This window comes from Maniola jurtina, chromosome 17 (genome assembly GCF_905333055.1).
Source record: "Maniola jurtina chromosome 17, ilManJurt1.1, whole genome shotgun sequence".
NCBI lineage: Eukaryota > Metazoa > Arthropoda > Insecta > Lepidoptera > Nymphalidae > Maniola > Maniola jurtina.
Genome location: NC_060045.1, coordinates 4,999,864 through 5,019,227, shown reverse-complemented (window position 1 = coordinate 5,019,227; position 19,364 = coordinate 4,999,864). Strand labels below are relative to the sequence as shown.

Sequence of the window (19,364 nt, the reverse complement as noted above, 5' to 3'; positions counted from 1 at the left end):
CAGCTTGTATAGTTACGAAGCAGCATTAAAACAACTTTACCATTAAATATTGGTGTATTTAATAAAAAAAAAATACATTGTCTTCAGTCTTCTAATTAGCTTCTATTATTTTGTCCTCGTTTACATAAAAAGTAGAGGTAGGTATCCAAATAAAACTATAACTTGCAACTGTTGTATTCCGTAAAATAATCTTTACGATGAATTACGTCAACAAGATGGGCCTTATAATCTCTCCCTCTGTTTAATTTTCAAACATTCATGAAAAATCGTGAAAATAAATTAGGCTTTTCTAATTCTAAAGGTTCGAAAGGTATAGGTATAATGTATTGTTTTCATTCCACTGCAGTTTTCCTCTTGAGCTCCATCATGGATTGTGGTCCTTTCATCACCCTGTGCATTAGGTCCCAGCACATTTTTGCTGGGAGTAAACTGAAATAGAGAAAGATGGTTTTAGGTTTTTAAAAATTTTCTTCATACGTATAATTTCCATCCTAGTTACTAGTATTGTTGGGGTGTGACTGCAAACCGAGATGAGATAAGTAGGTATACCCCGAGCCTAAGGCTGAAATCTATAGAGCGCACTTTGACTTTGCTCAGACTTAAGACAGTGTTAAAACGAGACAGTGATATACCGCTGACATAAACCTGTCTCGTTTTAACTGAAACTTAAGTCTAAAGAAAATCAACTTGCGCTCTATAGATTTCAACCTAAGATTAAGACGCGACGCGCGTACGTCACTGCCGCGCGGCTCGGCTGCTGGAGAGAATATCGTGCGGGGCGCTGACGCGACGCGCAGTTCAGCTGCAGTTCAGTTCGAGAGCGTGGGCACCTTTAATGTTCGGGCGAACATCTAGGTAAGTATATTCCTAACAATATGTCGAATTTGTTACTAGGTACGCGTCACGAAATTTAAAAATGATAGTGCCCATTGACCATGTTTGATTAGTATATGGATTAGTGTAGTGTTTATAGACAGGTTTTTGAAAGATGCGGAGGGGTAGGTATTATTGCTGTTCGCATACTGCGATCTTCAAGAGCTTGTTTCAGCATTTTCAATACCGAAACTAAGAATTACGTAATCAAAATCGATCATATTATTATCTTTATTGACGTCATGCGATACCCTTGTCACGGCTGACCCGGATTTCAGTTTTTTTTAACGAGCAGGCGGGTGTTAAGTGATTACCGCCGCCCATGAACATTTGCAGCTCCAGAGGTACCGCCGATGCGTTGCCGGTCAGTGGAACTGTGAGTTGGGTGTTGATAAATAGTAAATACAATTCTCACCACTTAAGCGGCAGCAAGTATCTGACAGAGCCGGGCATGATGCAGTTGACTTCGTTCTTGCGGATGGAGTCTATCATGGTTTCGGCGACGTAGTCCGGCTCCAGCATGGGCATGAGTCGCGGCGTGACCCCGTCGAACATGCCCGTGTTGATGTAGTACGGGCACACAAGCGTTGCATGGATCGTGTTATGACCGTGAGTCTGCAAAAAACAATATCAGTAAGTATAAGCTCGCAACTTCGTTCGCGTAGATATAGGTTTTTCAAAAATCCCGTAGGAACTCTTTAATTTTCCTAGATAAAAAGTAGTCTATGTGTTAATCCAGGGTATAATCTATCTGCATTCTAAATTTCAGCCAAATCCGTCCAGTAGTTTTTGCGTAAAAGAGTAACATACACACACACACACACTTTCGCTTTTATAATATTAGTGTGGATAGTAGGATAAGATTTTACATCTCTCCAACTGTGTTAGAACGAATAACTGACCAGCAAGCTAAAAGTGCCAGTAGGCAGGTAACGTCTAATCGAAGAACTGATGGCCGCTAGGGCAGACGTGTTCTGGAGTGGAGACCGCGTACAAGTAAGCGCAGTGAGGGGCGACCTCCAACCCGCTGGACTGAGGAATTACTTAGCCCCATTTAGCCCGCTACCTTCGTTTCCACCTTAATGGGTGGATGAGGAAGGTGGAGGTCCGTGTGTGGTGGCGCAATCTTGGGAAAGCCTATATCCAGCAGTAAACGCAAACAGGCTGATAATATAAGTGATTGATTGATTGAACTTTGTTAGAAATTAGCATTCCTTGAAACACTTCAGGGTTTAAGTAAAATGATCCTTATAAGCCTTGTTTTAAAGCTCAGATTTGTCTATGTATATGCCAGCGTGGCGCATTAATTCCGATGTCAATTCGATTCTTTAAATTCTGTCTTTGTTCAATTTCAGTTGCAGGAGGGCAAAAAGAGTTTAGGTGTTTTAATAAAATCATTCATTTGTGGTACACAGTTACCTAATCTATCTGTAGGTACCTAATCTTTTCTTGCCTTTTGTTATCTACATATTAGGATATTAGGTACTTAGTTATAATAATTGCGTACCAATTAAAATATAAATTATTTTATAACAAATTTTATCTAAATTATGGGTACCTACGTACTAAAGTTTAAACAGAAGATAATAATGATATATTATAGACAAGTAGGTAAATAGGTACATTTAGTAGGAAGTAGGTGACTTAACTAGCAAAGTTACGTGGTTTTACGGTTATATTAAGATTAATATTATTCATTAATTAGGTACCTACTGAAAGAATCCATGGGTATTGAATACTTTTTTCTCTTCTAATATACGGTATGTAGATAACGCTATTATTATAACCTAAACACAATTCCATACCAATAACCAATTATTGCCATAAAGGTACTTACTTACCATGATGTACCTATTTGATTTTTTTGATGTAGGATTTTGATTGATGTATTTTTCAAACCCGCAATGTGTAAAATGTAGTAGCATGCAAAACTCAGGCGTCGTAGGTGGGTCAATTCGCCGCCTACGACGCGGCAGCGCACCTCACCTATCTACGCAACGTTCGTTGACCTCTAGCGTCAGACACAATATGTTTTATTCGCAATACCTACATTGCGAACTTTTAATGATACTTTACAGGTTTAAATTTTTTTTTTTTTTCTGGTATCTTATCAATAATCTAATCACCAGTACTATCACCTTGCGCTGGTCATAGACCAAGGAAGGATTAAATAAACAAGAAAGTAGTTTTTCGCACGGGACCCTAACATGCTGCAATCTTAATAGGTTTAATGAACCAAAATAAATTTTTAATAAGTTCAGCAAGGTTACACTAACAACTAAGTTTCCAGTTTATATTATCAAGAGCAAGCGGCAACAATGGCGAATCCGATACTTCAAAAGGTATGTATAATATTTATTTACGTAGATCGAATTTATTTTATAGTTTAATTATTACATAATTGTCAATAATGAAGCAATAATTCTTACTGTAACCACTTACACACTGTATCCAGGGTGGAATCGATAAGTGTGCGCAGGCGATTATTTTGTCAATATTAGTAATGTTCCTTTGCTTGGTACGCACACGATTTGCACATGCGCAATCAATAAAATTAGTTTTGCATTTGCGCGTGCGTCCTTTTCTCTGACAAGTGACTTAGTGCTTCAAGTTTAAAAATTTGAAGTTGGTGCGCGCAACTGCGCATGCACGAATCGCGCACACGCGTACAAAAAAGCAAACAATCACGACTATTATAATAAGAAATAGGTACGTACTTACTTATTCAAAAGTTATTGAAAATACGTCGTCTAGCGAAGAAAATGACATCAATTAATTATTATTACTTTTATATGGAGCTATCATAGTTTAGGTATCAGCAGTATCTACATCCCTTCTTTAATTTTGTTCCTTTAAAAACTAAGTTTCATAAAGGTCCATACGAAGCGACGCGACGCGGCACCAGCAAGTGCTCTTTGCTCCATACAAAGTCCTCTTGTTTCTTAACTATATTTGCCACCGCGCCGCGTCGCACAGCGCAGCTCAAGTGCGTTGGCACCTTGAAGTTGTAAGTTCTTTACATAATATCTTTCAAACTTATTTTTAGAAGAAACTTTTTTTGAACGTTAATTTGTTTTATTTCTTTAAGGCGCTCGTGATCGTGCCTATGCTCTTGCTCTCAATAACAAATGGGATTTTGTTCGGGCAGATGACTGGTATGGTACGCGCGTTGAGGAATAAAGAAGATGGCATTTCTCTGACTGACAATCAAATTTCAATAATGAGTAAGTAAAGTGATTTCACGTCTTACCCGTCGTCAGAGAGTAGTAGGTAGGTACATACGAGTACCTTGCTTCTTATGTGCTTTTATATACAATCGTATGTGACGCCTATTGTTTTATTATTTGTTCTTCTAGATATAAAACCAAGCCAAATAAGAATTCATCTCATCTATCTATGCCGTAAAATAATTAATATAGTAAAATTCTATTTATTTTGAAAGTTATGACCCTTGAATACCATTATTTAACGAGAGGTAACTTCGTGCGTAAATAAACCATGTAATAAAGTACACAATTAAAAACTTTTGGTTTTATGGAAAACTTTACTTAATAATAATATTTCAAATGTTTTTATGTGTTTGTGAAAAATGTTAATAAATTTGCAAAAAATCGTAATAACTACCAAAGTTGATTCGCGTTGTTTACAAATAACTCATCTCGCTCTTGAGTAGGTAACTACCTATGTTCCGCCCGTAAACGTCGATTGCAATAGCATTTTCTCACGCTCGGCTTGGAGCGACCGCTCTTAAGTTCAATAGTTCAAAAAAACTGAACTCTTCTCAATAATAATTTTAACTAAACTCTTCTCATTATATTTTTTTTTGTTTAGCTTCAAGCATAACAGTCATGGCCACAGTTGGAATGGGAATGGTAGCTGCTGTAACAGATAGAGTTGGACGACAACATTCAGTCATTCTGTTTGCCGCAATATTAACACTGAACTGGATAATTTTATATAACGCCAAAGAAATGTATATGTTTATGCTCTCAAGAATTTGTGGAGGCATCGGTTTCGGGGCAACATATGCCCTATGTATGGTCACAACTACAGAATATACATCACCAAAAACTAGAGCATTTTACCTCCACACAGTGATAACAGTCGGTTCAGCTATTGGCACAGGATTAGGTCATGTTCTCGGAATAATCTTACATTGGAGAACAGTTGCGTTAATCGGAATTTTACCAGGAGCTTTTGGAATAATCGTACCGTATTTCTGGGTAGAAAGTCCTTACTGGTTAGCTGCTAAAGGACGTTTTGGAGAATGCGAACAAGCGTTTTGGAAACTTCACAGAAAAAATTCCAATACTACAGCAGAGTTACAATGGCTGATTAAAGTAGAAAAAAATAAATTAGATAAAGCCAATTTGACGAATTCACGTCCCACTTTAAAGCGATTGTTTTTAGCTTTTCGGATGAAATATTTCTGGGAATTGATGTTGCTGAGTATTTTTATGTACACGTATACTACGGCAAGTGGAAAATTGATCTTTAGTGTTTTTGCAACTGTTATCTTAGAAGAAATCACTGGTACATCTGATGTTTTATCATATACATTATTGGTGGATGCATTTTTCCTTGTAGGATCATGTATGTCTTTAATATTAATCAGGAACATGTCGATAAGAAAATTGATATTTGTAACGGGATTTATAGCTAACTGTATTTTAGTGGCTTTATCTTTATGCCTATATTTTAAGGTCGGGAAAGATATTCGATGGATAAACGTAGCTTTAATTGGTGCTTACTTTATAATTTTAAATAGTGGGCCATTTCCTTCAATTGAGGCACTATTAGGTGAAATATTTCCATTAGAATTAAAAGTTTACTGTTTCTGTATAACAGGGGTGGTATTGTCTGTTATATTGACATTGTTTATCTATTCGTTTCCACTAATAGTAAGTTATTTAGGTTATCATAACTTTTTCCTGTTAGAGGCAGTGGTAACGACAGTTTGTCTTGGTTTCATGTGGTTTCGGTTACCGGAAACAAAAGGTAGAACTTTGCAGGAAATCGAAGTATATTTTAAAACAAACATTTTTGACGTTGACAAAGCCCTTAGTAATGAGGAAACGAAGACTTTTATTTAGTTTAATTTATTTTAGTTTTAAATTACAAAGCTGAAGAGCGCGGCGGCACCAATGTGGAAGAAGAAGAAGAAGTCATACTAAACGCGTAAATAATAATCAATATCTACCATTATGGAAGTTAACAAACACTGACTTATGCAATCTATTTTGCTGTTATTGACGGTCAAAGTGTAACATTAATCGTAACGTAACTCTTACCGCCTGTTATTTAAACTAGACTTTAGCTGATAAGTCAACCGTCACCAATCCCGCACCAGAATGAACTGTGCCCGCACCGCGCAGCTAGCTCAGGCACTATCTCAACTCAGTTAAACAGTAGGCCATAGATTTTTTGTCACAGGCTGATATCTATAGAGCGCACTTTGATTTTGCTCAGACAAGACTGCGTTAAAGCCAGACAGATTTAAGTGAGAGATATACCTCTGTCTCCTTTTAACTCTATCTTGAGTTTAAGCTAAGTCAGAGTGCACTCTATAGATTTCAACCCTAGACTTACCCGAAGTTCTGTGAATAGGCTCTCGTGAAAGCCGACGGTGGCAAACTTTGTGCCACTGTAGTCTGTACATCGATAGGTGCCGAGAAGTCCAGCAACGGAGCCCATTGTCACTATGTGACCTTTACCCGAGCTTATCATATCGGGAAGAAAAGCTTTTACCGTCTGAAAAGAAAGGAAAGATTTATATTGTAAATGTCGAACATAACTAATATTTTCAGGATGAAAACCTTATTTTTCCAATGCACTTGAGCTGCGCTGCGCGACGCGGTGCGATATTATAGTTTATATGAGTTTGTATGGAGTAAGGCGCTGGCGCGTTTGCGTCGCGTTGCACAGCGCTGCGCAAATGTGTTCGAACCTTAAGTGTGCAAGCCTGCACCCACTTAAAGTAATCTACTGAATTGAATTAAAATATATAGGTATATTGTATAATAGATTATTATGTTTTGTGTTATGTCTGCTGTCTGCAATATTAAGTATTTGCCTCAAAATTGAACACTTACTTAATAACTGCTGGATTTTAGACGTACCTATTTAATTTGTGGTTATTTGGTAATAGGGTCATTTACGGGTATTACAGTAATTTATATTCAAGTCTATTTAGCTACAACTTTTTACATTTTATTTAAGTACAAAGTATTTCATTATGTTAATACTTTTTTAGGGTTCTGTACCCGAAGAGTGCGAACGGGACCCGACTCCGCTGTCCGTCCGTCCGTCCGTCCGTCCGCTTGTCCATCTGTCTGTCAGCGGGCTGTACCTACTCCACGAAGCATTGAAATTTTCACAGAATGTGTGTTTCTATTGCCGCTATAACAACAAATAATAAATATGTATTTCAAAATTGCCGTCATGAAACTTAAGAAAAAAAGTGCTATTTTTTGTACGACGCGCGACGGTACGGAACCCTTCATGTGCGAGTTCGACTCGCACTTGGCCGGTTTTTTTAAAGTTAGCATAATGATCTAAGCGTTCATAGTTCATACCCAATAATGAGAGAGAATATTGACTTTGTATGTGGTTTCAATGGCTGCATCGTTCAGATCCAGCAGAGTTTCACCGAAGACGACTCCGGCGTTATTTATGAGTATGTCTACTTTTCCCACCTGAAACAAAATTATAGTTATATAGTTAGCTAAATTAGTGTCCTTATCAAAAATGCAAAAAAAAGATTAATTCCTACGTAACAATACTGACGTTTTCCTTGTAACTTTTTATCAAATAAAGATTTATTTATTTATTTTGAAAAATAATCGGACTTTTAGTCTGATCGGACGTTTGGTCTGAGGACATTCCTACTTAGTTTATAAAACTGTCGCTATAGGACAGCGAGATCTTAAAATCCCTGCGTACCGTCGTGTCCCGTTACTTCGCCTGGTTTTTGACAGTTTTTGTCTTCCCGCCTAGAGAGTGCTTTTTATTTCAAGTCCTGCTTTTAATATATGGTGGCCTTTAGACATGACTATAAATTAAGACTGTTACGAAAAGTAATGCAGTTTTTAGAATGCCTCAAAAACTGTTTTGACTGAGCTAGGCGAAGTAAGGGCACAATTCCTAACTTCGCCTAGCAGCGTTTCTATGTTTATTGTCTATAATAACTGTCTCTGAAAAAGCGAAAGACCTATAGATTATGCCGCAAAATCATTTTGAAACGTATATGGCAGAAAACAAAGTTCATTTTAGAAAAAAATTATCGGTAGGCGAAGTTAGGAACCCAACTGCCGTTGTTTCCATACATTTGTTCTTTTATGCTAAGGGTTGTCAAAAGAAAGGAATCATAAAAATACATATTAATACTGAACATGGTTTTCATTAAAAAAAAAATACAAATCCTTAAGAGTTTTTATGAAATTTTTAATGAGAAAACTAAAACCAAAATTAAATCTAAAAACTAAATCAGTAGAAGTACCATAAAAAATCAGGCTTTTTTAGAAGGTAGGAAAGCGCACAAAACAAAAAATGTTGCAATAACAAATAGAAACAATAATTTTTGAACAAATTAAGTGTATATAACACAATAAAAGTAAGTAGTAAAAATTTTGATTGCCTTTATTTTATATACAAACAGAAATAAATCAATATTTTTTCTTCTTGAACAGTACAAAGTACGAACCCACGAGACAGTTTTTTTACAGTTTTTTTTAAAATTAAGATTTGTTTGTTGAGTTGTGTTGTTGTATTCAGTTGGATAAGTGCCTATTATTATCTATACTAATCTATCTATACTAATAAATAAAATTGAAGTGTCTGTCTGTAATTTCGAAATAAGTACCTCATATTAAGCTCATATGGTTATTTGAACGATACCATAACTGAATTACAATTTTTGAATTGTCTGTCTGTCGGTTTGAACGGGCTGATATTCGGAACGGCTGAACCGATTTTGACGGGATTTTCATAGACAAGTAGAGGGTTGACTAGGAAATAACATAGGGAACTTTTTAACACACTTTCAAAAAGGGAGTTTTGTTTTTCTACCTATGTACACCGAAATCTCCAAGATTTCTGAACCGATTTGTGTATTTTTTTTTAATCAATAGAGGAACTTTGCGACAATGTTTCTAAAAAATTAGCATTCCAACTCCTCAATCCTGATGCTGCAGGGGACCTGACCACCAAAACTGATAGGTACAAATGAATTTATCAAAGATTAAGTGACAACCCTAGGGTTAGGCGAAGTACGGTACCATCATGGTGGCCGCAGTTACCTTGTTGATAAATCTTGATGTAACTCATTATCTACATAAGATATATTGAAAACAATTTTACAACATAAAAGACGATAAAGTAGTGATTTTATTTTACAATAAAATTTAGCCATACTTGTCGTAGATTCTTGGCGGCACGTAAAGTTTTTGACCGGTAGAAAAAAACATCTCACTTCCCGCAGCAGATAAATGACTCTGGTCGCTATTGTTGTAAAGTTAGTTACAAATGGTCAGGAATAGTATTGCCGTAGGTAACACTAGTATTGTATTTGGTAGGTTTTGAGCTGTTCGGTTCCCAACTTTAGCAGATTTTTCGATGTTTTTAAAATTAGGCGAAGTATGGTTTAGCAGGCGAAGTAACGGGACACGACGGTATTGCTACAAAAAGCTATTTTTATAGTGGTTACGTAGGTAATTATTCATGCTTCCCACGGTGCGTGATATTGCGGAAGGATGCGCGCCATCCTCATAATTTTTTTACAGTTTACAGAGGATGGTCCTCTGTGTTTATAATTAAACGTTGAGTTAAATGTTGTAATCAATAAAGAATAAAAAAGCCCGCACCGACCCATATAGGACGGCCGTATGGTCCGTGGTAGCCACTAGTACCTTCGGAGAGTCGGACCTTCAAAAAGGCTTAGAATCTCAAGACTCACACGCATTTGTGGAAGCGATGCGTGGATCCATGGTCGTCCCAACGTAGGTACGTGATCGCAGAATCACACACCATGGGAAGCCGGTATAATGAATTTATCTAGTGTTTTAAGATTTTATACATTGAGTAGGTATGTACTAATTCTTTAATTCACTCACTAACAAAGAATAAAAAAATTCGTGAACTTTTGTAAATGTAGTTTTATTTCTGTTCTATTGTAAGTTTTATATTGTAAGATTAGTTCTATTTTAAGTTTTAATATCAAATGTTTTTATGTAATTCGTCTAAATTAAGTAGAGATGCTAGAATTAAATAAATAAATGAATCAATCGAAAATGTGCTTAAGTAGATTTTTATGTAAGTAGGTGAATATTTTTCCGGCACCACGACGAATCGCCAAATATATTAGGAGTAAGAGTTAACTAATAGACTACAGGCCCATGTTTAAAAATGGGTGGGTCATATGAACCACCAGGTGACGTATACAGGACGATATAAGAGCATAAAATAATAAGTTTCAGCACTATGCCGTCACTTGTAAGCTGTCCAACAGAGTGCTGGTGAGAATTGAAAAGTGCAGGTAGAGTGAGTACATTTTGGTCATATATTTTTGTACGGCATTTTTACCATCGATAGATCCATGAAAAATAATAAGAAAGCGCGCAGTGCCGTAAAAAAATGGTGCGCCACAAAGTCAGTAAATGTTTTGATTTTCTGACAATTTCCGGGGTAAATTTGGTCATTTAATTCTGTACGGCACTAGTTTCATACTGTTTCAATACAGCCTCTAATCCATTATTCCGCAACGCCGTACAAAAATCATGCGACAAGGGGAAATAATTGAGGGTAGCAACCCCCTCTCTTTCCGTGGTCCGGGGGGTGATTTGAGAAAGTACGGCTTTGGTTCCAAAACATTATCTAGCACTCAAAAGTACTATTAAAAATAATGCCGTAAAAAAATTAGTGTTCATTTGAATGTGTATCAATAATTATCTTAATTTCATGGTATACTTAATTTTTAAAGCTGTAAAATCATTTGACTCTGTACGGCAACTTTTTTTTTAACATGATAGTGTAAAATACTATTGTTATATAGTATTGCCGTTCAAAAGAAACTGTTCTAAAAAAAATTATAGATAAATACAAAAACTGAAATTTTTCAAATTATTGCAAAAGTTTAAATATTCATAGATTAATAAAATATAGCAATTTTCTACGCTTTTCCCTTGTTTTAAATAGTATTAAGATAAATAAATTAGGAAAAAATTATGCCGTACATTTTAATGCAGACCATATCTTTTAGGCTGATGAAAATGACGCTACCATTTTAAGGGTAGTACTTTATGGCCATCTGATACTGTACAGCATTAACATATTTTTGAAGAGAACAATTGATAATATGATAAAATCACTATGCCGTCTAACTGAAGTGAACGGGTGTGTATATAATATCCACATCCCCTACAAACCTTTGGACCAACGAAAATGTACGGCATGTAAAAAAATATTATCTATGCATAAAACACTTTCAAAATAAATTAATTTTATGTTGTTTCAAATCACCCCCCGGACCACGGAAAGAGAGGGGGTTGCTACCCTCAATTTTTTCCCCTTGTCGCATGATTTTTGTACGGCGTTGCGGAATAATGGATTAGAGGCTGTATTGAAACAGTATGAAACTAGTGCCGTACAGAATTAAATGACCAAATTTACCCCGGAAATTGTCAGAAAATCAAAACATTTACTGACTTTGTGGCGCACCATTTTTTTACGGCACTGCGCGCTTTCTTATTATTTTTCATGGATCTATCGATGGTAAAAATGCCGTACAAAAATATATGACCAAAATGTACTCACTCTACCTGCACTTTTCAATTCTCACCAGCACTCTGTTGGACAGCTTACAAGTGACGGCATAGTGCTGAAACTTATTATTTTATGCTCTTATATCGTCCTGTATACGTCACCTGGTGGTTCATATGACCCACCCATTTTTAAACATGGGCCTGTAGTCTATAAATTGCCTTGCCTATTTCTTGATGGAAGGATAAGCATTTAGGTACCTACCTACGTGCTGCATACACAATTGGTGTGAATTGGCCATTGGTGCTGTTTATTATTCAATGAACATGCAGCATCTAGCTATTAATCTATATAAGTCCATGTATTTACCTCTATTTTGACTCTCTGTGCTGTTTTGTAGACAGCTTCCCGATCTGCCAGGTCGACGACATAGCTCGCCACTGTGTATCCTTCATCTTTGAGAGCAGCGCAGGTTTTGTTTAATGCTGATAAATCAAAAACATGACAAATGTAAATTTAAAAAATAACACCCCCGAGAAGTGAAGGTTACAGTAACTAGAAAATAGCTGATACCTTTCAAACGGCTGAACCGATTTTCTTGGATTATAGCTAAGAACACTCTCGATCAAGCCACCTTTCAAACAAAAATAATTAAATTAAAATCGGTTCATTCGTTTATGCGCTACGATGCCACAGACAGATACACAGATACACACGTCAAACTTATAACACCCCTCTTTTTGGGTCGGGGGAAATTAAGTTTACATAATGACTACGAGCCTTGAGTAGGGACGGAAAAGCGTCGTTAGCGAGTTCTAGCTAGAGCCTGGTCTCAAGATATAATTATATAGGTACATTGCATATAATTATACCTATTATGTAGTAACGTGTAGGTTTAGTTAGGTGCAATTGTAGCGCCCTTACTTACATTGTTAAAATATTAAAAATGTGGGTAAAGTTGTAGGTATGCGAAATCTATAGGTAGGTAGGTATGTCATATTATCAAATTTTTTTCTGTGATGTAACCACAAATTCAAGGTTTCCGGGTTTTTTCCTTTAGATGTGCTATAAGACCTATCTACCTGCCAAATTACATGTTTCTAGGTCAACGGAAAGTACCTTATAGGTTTTCTTGATAGGTACGACAGATGGACAGACAGACAACAAGGTGATCCTATAAGGGTTCCTTTTTTCTTTTGACGTACGGAACCCTAAAAATAAGTTTGTGGCTTCGGTCGTTGTTCGATGTAAAGTATTTGCACAAATTGTTATCTGCACTTGCGTGAAGGTTCCTTACATGCATAGTGCTGTATAGGTGGTGTGCGTATCACATTATGAGTTATGATGACCCATGCCGGGCATAGCACACAGATAGGTAGATTTTAAATTATGAATGTAGGTACTAAGTATATAATATATATATATATATATATATATACATATGTATATATATATATATATATACATATGTATATATATATATATATATATACATATGTATATATTATGTATATAGTATGTATAATGTATATATTATTCATAATACATCGCAATCCAACAGCCAACAACCTCTACGTAGTACTACGAACTAGATGTGTCATTCCTAATTTAAAAATATTTTGCTTACACAACAACTTGGTGTCATAAAAATTTTAACAGGTTCAAGAACACGAGTTTTGTTTGGTGGTTGCCCTTCTATACATATTAATTTAATTCAATGCTGCGATCTATCTAGAGCGAGTAACGGAAAATAACAGCCATTACAAATCTTTGATTAGGGTGTCTGTTGCGTAGATTGTGTCATTAAGTTTTGCAACTTCATAAACGCAATGTGTACCCATGCAATTTCCAGCTGTTTCATAACTATAATAGGTGCTTAGTATTTTTATCACGAAAAGCTCTGGATCGATTGAATTGAAACATTCTCACTTCGGAAGCATAATATTAGGTATACATGGCCGTAGCCAGGTGGGGTTTAGGAGTTCAAACCAAACCCCCCCCCCCCCCCCCCCATCCCAGAAGAAGAATCCATCTTGCTGTCAAATTGAAAGGTAAAATTCCATAACCAACCAAGCATTCGCCCTAGCAAGTCGAGTAAGATTTTTCTACTGAAAAGATTCGATTAAGACCTGGAAACCAATAAAATTCCTGGCTACGGCCTTGATATTATATAGGCATATCTGACATTTAAGATGCAGAACTGCATACTTTCTAGGTACTGTGTTGTTGTATGTGGCAAGTAAGTACCTAACAACTCAATCTAGCTTAAAATTAATTAGCTGGTTTAAGTAAATGGCTCAGTCATTCAGGTAGGTATATTAAGAATTATGTAACTGATGATGAATGTCTTAAGATCACTGCGCCAAGACCGCAGATGGCCGTGTGTTTAGAAAGTAGAATTGAGTAAACCTACCTACCTACAGTAGGAAAATTTCCAAGAAAATATTCTTGGAGTAAGCTCAATGGTCTAGCATTTTCTATAAAAGTTAAAATATTGGAAATGTAAGGTAATTTAGGTATATTATTAAGTACTTTAAGAATAGCCTGATGATGAAAAATTCTTTATCCCTCTGATATTATAAATGCGAACTTTTCACGGCCTTTCCGTTTAACCGATTTTGACGAAATACGGAACAGAGATAGCTTGCATACCAGAGAGGAACTTAACTAGGATTTTTTATCCCGGAAAATCGAGAAGTTCCTCTGAGAACATTCCATTTTTATTAAATTGAAGTTGAAGAATGAAGAATGCCTATTACCACAAAAAAGGAAGTTACTTAGTGCTATTAATGTAAACTACATTATGCGATACGTAGGTAAAATAATAAAGCATATCCACAAACAAACCTTGTTAAGTGAAATCGTGTAAATGAAATGTTTGATCCCATTTAAGTCAATCAACGTGCCTAAGAAACGATTAATCTTAATTTTAGGGCTTATATAGAAGATTATTATTAAAATTCTGTTTAATAAAGTAGGTGCCTATTAACATCTTTTACTCAACTTGACTATCTGTACAATAAGTTAAGTATGACAGCTGATAGTGCTTCCAGTATCAATGCTATCCAGTATCGGAAAGAGACAACACGATACATGTTTTTACTGCGGCGAAGTAGATATCGCCATGCACACTATATTTGTCTGTGCAAAGTGGAAGACGGAAAGAGAAAAACTGGTGGATAAAATAGGAGACATAACAGCAGAAAATGTAGTTAAAAAGATGCTAGCAAAGGAAGAGAATTGGATTGCTGTTGCAAATTATGAAGGAAAAGGAGGAAGAAGAGAAAAGGAGGGAAAAAAGTAGATGAAGGGGCAAAAGTGTTGTGCTGTGTTTTAGGCTGCGAGGCGGGCACACAGCCAACAAGGAGACAGCAGGGGTTTTAGCCGGTAAAAGTCCGGCACTACCCAGTGGGTGTCCATGAGGATTTCCCCTGCTGTATAAGAAAAAAAAAAAAAAAAAAAGTATCAATGCTATGCTACAGGTCTGCAACATTTTTGCCACGAAATTCTGGAACGACATCTTTTTTTAAGGTTGGTGCCAAAGATTTCAGGAAATTATATTGTACCCATTTATTCAAAACTTAAAAGTCTAAAAGCTAGTTGAAATATTCCTCGAAACAATAATTGACGATTAAAAAATTAATTAGGTATGTAACTATATTGGTTTTAAGAACGTCTCTTTTCTTACCTTCTTTATTAACGTCCCATAAGACAACCTTGGCTCCAAGCCTTGCCAGCTTGATCGCCAATTGTCGACCAACTCCTCCGCCGCCTCCAGTGATTAGAACTATATCGCCGTTCAGGCTTTTCATAGGTCTTAGTGCATTTGGAACTAGTGTCCAAAACAGGGACTCCAAAATGTAGTAGCATGATAAGACAAGGAACAGGACGGTGTCTTTGGCGATATCAAATATGCTGGACATTTGCGATGGAGTGTTAATTTTCGTCCCTTCCAACATTTTTCTGCAAAATAAACGAGATACAAATATATTCTTGCAGACTCCACGTGTTTTTTTAAATACCGTGGAAACTGTTTGATTTTCCTACGTAATTTATTTCATACGTAATTGATTCCTACGTGCACTTTGGTTTTCACTCGTGTTTTGATTTTTCACTTGTTCTACGTCCTATTAGGTACCCATAACACTAGCCTAACACAGTTTCGAACGTCAAGTAAGAACCTCTTATGCGCCTTACCTACTATTTATATATATTTTTCTTTCATCTCGGCAAGGGAAATTACCTACACTATACTCTAGAGTTAAGATATGTATATTATGAGTAGATACGGCAGGTGTCTATTACGATCGTTGATTACGATTTTACTACTTAGTAAAATGCTGATTTGTAGATGTAGGCTTCATTGGTTGATAGGATATTAATTACAACATGCCTACGTGTGTGGTACTTGTATCGTATTACATTTCATCATTTAGTGGTACAAAGATTATGTTGAGAACTTGGTCTGGTATGTAAGTAAGTGTAGTACCTACCTATATAATAGTTGTACCTACACGTATCACACACATAGTCACGCATGTCGTCAGTTGCGTATGGCTGAATTCTCTTCATTGACCGCAAAAATCATAGACATTTTCCTATTCTAGGTAATTATGCCCATAAAACAAGTAGCAAGGTACTCTAATAAGACTTATTTTACTGACCCAAGTTCTAATTTGAACAAGGTTAGCCTCCTTCACTCGCTCGTACACCCTTTATGTAGATTGTCGTCTTTTGCCTACATGGGTTTTGTAAGGTCATTAATAATAATAATTAGGTGTATTAATTAATTTAGAAGGGTTTCTTCGAAATCGTTCGCTAATGGAAATTAATGAAGAGCTCTATGCCCCTAGTTAGCATAAAATTTTGACAGAGCTACTATAATAAGAACCGTAAGGACCTAAAGTAGATACCTGTACCTACTTAGATGGATTTTCCGAAACCATACGTGCAGATTTTCTTTTAATGGTAGGAACCCTGCTTGTTTAACTATAGGTTATCGATGTAATAAAATATAGTAGAGACATAAATTTATCTATTATAATATATATTACTAGGTATACAGTTAGGTGCTACCATTTGGATTTCTGTGGGTACTACCTATGCAACGGTATAATTACTTACTGTACCTAATGTTTAAGAGGGCTCTCTCCGTCAGTCGTTTCATACAATCGTAGTTCCAATTTCATTTGAATATTAAGCAACCAAAGTCCATGAAATTTTGCAGACATATTCTAGAAACTAATATCTATGTCTGTGGTTTTCCAGATTTCTGTTAGAATATTCGGTTTCAAAGTTACGCGGTCTTAAAAATTTTCATACAAATCTTTGAGCCCCTGTAATTTTAAAACTACATATTTTTAGAAAAATCTAAAACACCACAGACACAGATATTACTTTCTAGAATATGTCTGCAAAATTTCATGGACTTTGGTTGCTTGATATTCAAATGAAATTGGAACTACGATTGTATGAAACGAGCAGAAACGAGTGACGGAGAGAGCCCTGTTAAAGTTGCGTTGTTTTAAAAGAAAGCTTTTCTATCATTATTTACCGATTTATATTTAAATCACTCTATATTTTTGAAAATGTGTGTTAACTTCTACATTTTAAACAAACAAGTAAATAAATAAGTAAAGCTTATAAAATAAACCCACTTTTAGTTATTGATTTGCCTGACATGCGCTGTGCATGTAGTCTGTTTTTATGAATAAAGTCTACTTTAAATTGTACGTTGATGGTTGAAAGAAACCTTTTCCTGCAAGTTTCAACAACAACTAGGCAAAGTTTCAACTCAATCGGAAGAATGGTAAAATAGGAACGCATCCCGGACAAACCGGGACAAATAAAGAATCATTCATTTTTACTTAAATAAATAGAAAGTAGTTTCTAAGAAAGCGGTTGCGGTTTTTAAAGTTATTCATGTTTTTACGTAGATGTATAATATCTATACTAATATTATGAAGAGGAAAATATACTTGATTGTTTGTTTGTAATTTTATGCTACCATACATTTTGATATCTCAAAAAGTACCTATTAAATTTAACGCATTATTTACTTTTTAACTTAAATTTAAGCTTTATTTAAAGTTAAAAAAAAATTCTTAATATATTTTGACAAACACCAAATAAGCCTAAATTATTTTATTTCAATGACTGCTAATTTTTCAATCGTCAAAATTAACTGAAGGATTTTGACTTTTTGGCTATTTAAAAAAAACTTAATTTTAAGGAACACCATGCCCATGCGATATTAAGTAAGTATGTAACTAACCTTTTAGTTTTTCCCTGTGTTATAAATCCGTAAGATCACACTTGCCTTGCGTATCGTATAACTGTTTGGGCTAGAAGGCGCTGCGCATGCGCCGGTCGACCTACAACTGCGTACAGTTCACAATCCGATGTTTCTCTACACTACGTTAGCTTTCTCCAGTAACGGTATTCACCATTAAAGAGATTTTTACTGCTTTACTTACACCTCTAATTCTAATGCCTTCGAATGAAAAAACCTGGAGTACTTACTTACTAAAACATATGCATAGTTAAGGTTACCTCGGAAAAGTGTCTTTTGTATTAGTCAAATACGATAAAACGAAGATTTCACGCGGTCGGACGATATATTGCAATATTTATATGATTAGATTTTCATGATATTGTATCTTTTTCTCTTCTGAAGAGAAGATTTTTTAATCTTCAATTTTTTTATAGGTGATTACTTACATATTATCGAAATACTTAATAATTTAATGGTAGGTATACGTAAGTGGCACTGCAAATCACGATGCAAGCAAAAATAAATTAATTATGTACCTCTCCTATGTATAATTAATATCTTCTTTTATCAATTTAAACAGAGTTGAGAGGAGAAAATTACGTAGACCTAACGTAGACGTAACACCTCCACAAATAAGAATTTTAAGAAAATCCTAGGTTCATAACATTAGACAGGTACATAGATACGTGTGCCTAGCTATTTTATGGTATTCATAAATTAAAGAAATTCAATCTTTTCACTTATTGCTGTTTAATTTATTCGTTCATTAATTTAAATAAATGAAAGGGTATGTTTTATTAATTAACATATCCAACACAATATGATGCATATTAAAATATAATATCATTAAATATTCAATCTCTCAAGTACAAATTAATAAACGCTACGATGTCTATCTATAAAAGTAGGTATTCAATGCTAATTGAAATTCTCATTGTCTCTTAAAGCAGATTATAATTGTTGATTGATTGTTGTTTACTTACCAAAGAATTAACATACTTAAGCCCTCATACGTCGTTGCAACTTCGACTCCATTGTTAGTAAGATACCTAAGAATTTTTTTATACAGTTATACTCGTAACCATATTCGAAATTGTATATTTAGCAAAAAAAAGTCGGGTTAAAAAGTTAGGTTACTAGTCCGCCTCGTTACTCCGCTAGCGGATGTCCGCCGCAGCTGGCCCACCACTGGCTGGGACACTACGTACTCCCAAACAGGAACCACAGCACGCCTGAACCAACCCGAGGACCACACAATGACTGGAAGCATGGCGTGTCCTGTAATCCGGCTACTCTGAGGTCTGGTTCGGAGGATGGTTTGAGGTCGGGACTCCTGATGGATTGCCCCATGTCCATCACCCACAGGCCCTCCCGAGGGCTAAATTTCGCGGGAAGGGCAATTCCCTTTCCACCTACCCCATCCTCAACATCTCATCATTAACCTTGGCAGGCGAGAAACCGG

At 35.8% G+C, this 19,364-nt stretch overlaps 1 protein-coding gene across 1 annotated transcript; it reads right to left on the bottom strand.

Annotated features, from left to right (window-relative positions):
- Positions 1–35: 35 nt before the first annotated feature.
- LOC123873771 (epidermal retinol dehydrogenase 2) lies at positions 36–18,089 on the bottom strand. The gene is made up of 7 exons (XM_045918799.1): positions 17,903–18,089; positions 15,317–15,591; positions 11,998–12,113; positions 7,449–7,568; positions 6,463–6,624; positions 1,289–1,488; positions 36–429 (listed from the first exon to the last, which is right to left on the bottom strand). The coding sequence occupies exons 2-7, from the start codon at positions 15,585–15,587 to the stop codon at positions 333–335; spliced, it is 966 nt and encodes a 321-aa protein (XP_045774755.1). The 5' UTR covers positions 15,588–15,591; positions 17,903–18,089; the 3' UTR covers positions 36–332.
- Positions 18,090–19,364: the final 1,275 nt, after the last annotated feature.